Source organism: Apis dorsata, unplaced genomic scaffold, assembly GCF_000469605.1.
Source record: "Apis dorsata unplaced genomic scaffold, Apis dorsata 1.3 scaffold_896, whole genome shotgun sequence".
Classification (NCBI taxonomy): Eukaryota; Metazoa; Arthropoda; class Insecta; order Hymenoptera; family Apidae; genus Apis; species Apis dorsata.
In genome coordinates this window covers 178,438-182,677 of record NW_006264011.1, presented here as the reverse complement: position 1 = coordinate 182,677, position 4,240 = coordinate 178,438, and the positions used below count along the sequence as shown (strand labels likewise).

Genomic DNA, 4,240 nt, shown 5'->3' with positions numbered 1-4,240 from the left:
TATTTGAACTAAAATAAAAAATATTATAATATTTATAATATTTATATATGATTATATATGATTATATATATTTATAATATTTATATGATACCTTAATATTAATTTTATTTTTATTATCTATAAAGAAAATCATAAACTTAAAATTTTGTATGAAGTATTTGTCATTTATATATAAGAAGTTGTTTTACTATGTATGATATAAGATGTAAATATTTTTCTTAGATTAGAAATTTTTTTTTTATATATCAATATGTTTATTAACATTTAGATAGAATTGAAATTTTTCATAAAATAAAAATATTTTCTTATTGTTATTTCTTAATAAAATTTAACTTTTAAGTTGAAAAAAAAAGAAAAAGGAAAGAAGCTTATGTTCAAATCCCATGCACTTCAAGTAATTGTACAGAGTACCGTGACAAAGGTACGTAAGGTAAAAGGTAGGTACATCGTATAACGAATATAACGAAGATACAGCTGGCCGAGTAAGTTGTTCATTGTCCATGAGCATTTACTGTAATAATAGCTTGACAAACTAACGGTGACTACACTTAAAGGTAAGCATTAAACTGGTAGTCATAAAACAATAAAATCGTATTTTTTTTTCTCGTACTACTTTCAAATAAAGATGTTACTTTAATTTATTTTAACTATATTATATTAATTAATAATATTATATTAGTTAATAAAGGATTAAATACGTTGAAATTGAGAAATATCGCAAATTGAGAAAAATAAATAATCGAAATTATGGAATGAGCAAATATAATGTATTGATAAAAATAAATAAAATAATTGTCAAAACTAATTACTTTACTGATTACAATGAGCATCTCGAGCTCGGCGAAACGTCGACCGAGACACATTCTTCTTCCGTAACCGAACGGAAGCGAGGCAAAGCTATGACGCACGCCGTCACTTTGAAACCATCTCTCTGGAAGGAACTTGTCGCTACGTGGAAAATACTTGTCAAGATTACTTATGACGTAATGTTGAAAGACCACTTGAACCTGTCTTGAAGTAATTTCTATTATTATAATATAAGTATCATAGAAAATGTTAATAATATAATAATAAAATGATATAATTATTTGATAAAATAAAAGCTCGATTAAATTTTATTAATAATTGACAATAAAAATAGAAATTAAAAATAAAAATTTTTTCTTACGCCTTTTGGTACGCGATATCCTTTGATTATTGTATCTTTGGTCATGCATCGTCCATTGCCGATAACCACCGGATACATCCTGATGAAAACAACAATTATGCAATATGTTAATGTATAAAGAAATGAAAGAAAATTTTATCTTAAATAATAATTTATTCATGATAAATAGATGGATATAAAAAAATTAATTATTATTAAGTCTACTATCAAGCAGACTTGAGCAAATTTCTCAAAAGAATTATCCTTAGGACAAAGATAGAATAAAAATAAAAGATTTAAAAACGAACCTTAACGTTTCCTTAATACATGCTTTTAAATATTTCAATTTATCTAAATGTTTCCCATCAAGTTGCATATCTTTGTTCGGAAGGATGTTGCACACTTCATTGTAAGCACGATCTTGCTCATCAGGATGCAATGCTAATTGATAGAGCGTTGATGCAACCGCGCTAGACGTCTTAAAGAAAAATTTGAAATTTCAATGAATTTTTCAATATTGTTGATAAAATAAAAAAATAATATTTGAAAATATCTTTTTACAACTTCGATTCTTTGAATATTTGAAAATATCTTTTTACAACTTCGATTCTTTGATTTTTTTTTTTTTTTTTTTTATATCGAATTAAAGTTATTACTTACCGTATCGATACCAACTAAAAATAAATCAAGAGAAAGTATCGTAGCTAATTTTGTATCGTTTTCTAGTGCTAAAACTCTTTCCAGCAAAGACGGTTCTTTGTCAGATTTCTCTGCTTCTTTTGTCTTCGAGAGAGCTGCCGTTGTATATTTAGACGTTATACTGAAATAAGAATAACGACTACATTTCATTTTTTTATTTAATTTATTTTTAATTAATTTAACTTATCTTTAGTTACTTTTTTTTTTAAAAATTATATTTTTTTAACTTAATTATTTGTACGTTATATTTCAATTTACCTTAATATGGTATCGAGAGCATTCACATATTTCAACCAAGTAGGAGTATTAAATAATTTCCAGAATGGGATTTTTAATTCTAATATTCCTACATTCTTAAAGAATGTGGTAACCGCATCGATTAATTGTTGGGTTTCTATGTTAGCGTCATCGTCCAAGCAACCGAGTCGAACGTCCAATGCTACACGTGCAATAGCTATAAAAAAAAAATGGAAAGAAACAGTTTGAATGACATTCGATCTTATTTGAACGAAATAATTAATAATTTTTAAATTCAACAAACGATAATTATATTACCACATAAAACAGGGCTCTGGAATTTAATCATGATTAAGAAACAGGAAAAGAAAGCTATGATTACAAAAAAAAACGATACGAGAAATTTAAGAAAAGAATGTTTGAGAAAAAAGAATTCTAGATCATTATACCGTTATTTCCATTTTGACCATTATTTCCAACTGTCAAATGAATAGATAGAATACGAGTTACGTGAAATCTTTTTAAATAGACAAAGATTCAAAGATTAAAAAAATTTTTTTTGTTAATATTTATCTTTTAATATCTTTTAATATATGAAAGTATATATAAAAATGTATAATTTTAATAAATGTATATATTTTTGAATATATTTAACATAGATATAAACATAGATAAAGAATAATAATAAATTTCATAAGGTGAAATTAAATAGTATTATTCATTACTCACATTCCAGTGACCATTTATGAATCTCATTTAGAAAATCGTCAGGTACTTCGTCATTCTTATTACGTATTTTCTTGATCCTAAAAATTATAATTATAATTATAGTTATATTTGTATCACAGCATTATATATATTGTAAATACCATAAAAAGTATAAATTTTTTGTTATTAACTATTATTAATATTTTTTAAACATTTATTGAATTAAAAAATTTTGAGATCAGTATATAATAGTGTCAGTAGATGTTTCAGGATGAGTTATATAACCAGATAGGAAATGACTTTACAAACGAAGATAAGAAAGAAAGGAATACACGTTTCCATTTCTAATCTTAATTTGTATAAAAACAAGTTTTTAAATTTTAAATGCATTCCATGTATAAAATTAACTAATTTTAAACATTCGTAAAAAAAATTATAAGTTTTAAACAATCAAATATTCGTATTCGTAAAAAATATTCAAAGTTTTCAAGTACAATTTTTTTTTGAAAACAAAAATTTTATTTTTTATATTCAAATTTATTTTTACGTGTAAAATTACTTTTCCTTCATTAAATTATTTTGATATCCTTATAAGTTATATAAAATTTATAAAATAATCATTCAATTATATTAATATTTCTAAAGGTCAAAAAATCATAAGAAACTTTTGAATTGAATATATTGGATACGATTATTTGAATAAAATTGATAAAAATATGTCAGAAGGGAAAAGTGAAAGGTTGAGTTCATAAAGATGATTATTCTCAGGCAAACCTTTGAAGAAATGCTAAGCTTGCCTCTTCCATAGAGGTAATGTACATTCTTGCAGTTCGTGGTTGTAATATTACTTGTTGCACTTTACTGCGAAAATTGTACCAACTCTCACCATGTCTGCAATAATAACTTTCATCAGTATCCATACTATGTTTGAAAATTTTCTTTCTTTCTTTTTCTTTAACAAATTTAATAATAATTAATAGCACTTATGTCTGATATAATTTTCATTTCAGAAAAATATCACTACGAAAGAATATCCAGATAAACAGAAAATATGAATGTAATGAGAATTTTTGTTACATGAAAAATGAGAATGGTATAAAAAAAGAATTAACGTAGAAACGTATAATATAGTTGTAACATTGCAAATTATCATATGGAAATAAGTAATAAAATTATGATTACATAAGATTTATCTTCTAGCAAGTAATATGGCATGCAAAAAATATTAAATCCATTCTTATTTGAATGTTTCAAAACATTTCTATGTTTTAATCATTTAACATCAGTTAGATAAATAATAGTTTATTACTTAATTCTTAAAGTATCCTAATTTAATAATAATATTATTTATAATAAATTTTATTATAATATATATATTTTATTATAATAATTTTATAATAAATTTCTTTCAATAGAAATAATTGTACATCAAAAAATATAAAAATCTTT

General features: G+C 23.5%; 1 protein-coding gene across 1 annotated transcript in view; it reads right to left on the bottom strand.

Moving 5' to 3' along the window:
- Positions 1-4,240, bottom strand: part of LOC102673224 (probable cytochrome P450 49a1) — a 7,102-nt gene that overhangs the window by 1,092 nt on the left and 1,770 nt on the right. The window contains exons 3-9 of the mRNA XM_031514126.1: positions 3,566-3,682; positions 2,813-2,889; positions 2,105-2,300; positions 1,808-1,967; positions 1,456-1,625; positions 1,169-1,247; positions 810-1,007 (exon numbers count right to left, since the gene is read on the bottom strand). Coding sequence (XP_031369986.1) covers positions 810-1,007; positions 1,169-1,247; positions 1,456-1,625; positions 1,808-1,967; positions 2,105-2,300; positions 2,813-2,889; positions 3,566-3,682 — 997 coding nt within the window. The remainder of the gene's footprint in view (positions 1-809; positions 1,008-1,168; positions 1,248-1,455; positions 1,626-1,807; positions 1,968-2,104; positions 2,301-2,812; positions 2,890-3,565; positions 3,683-4,240) is intronic.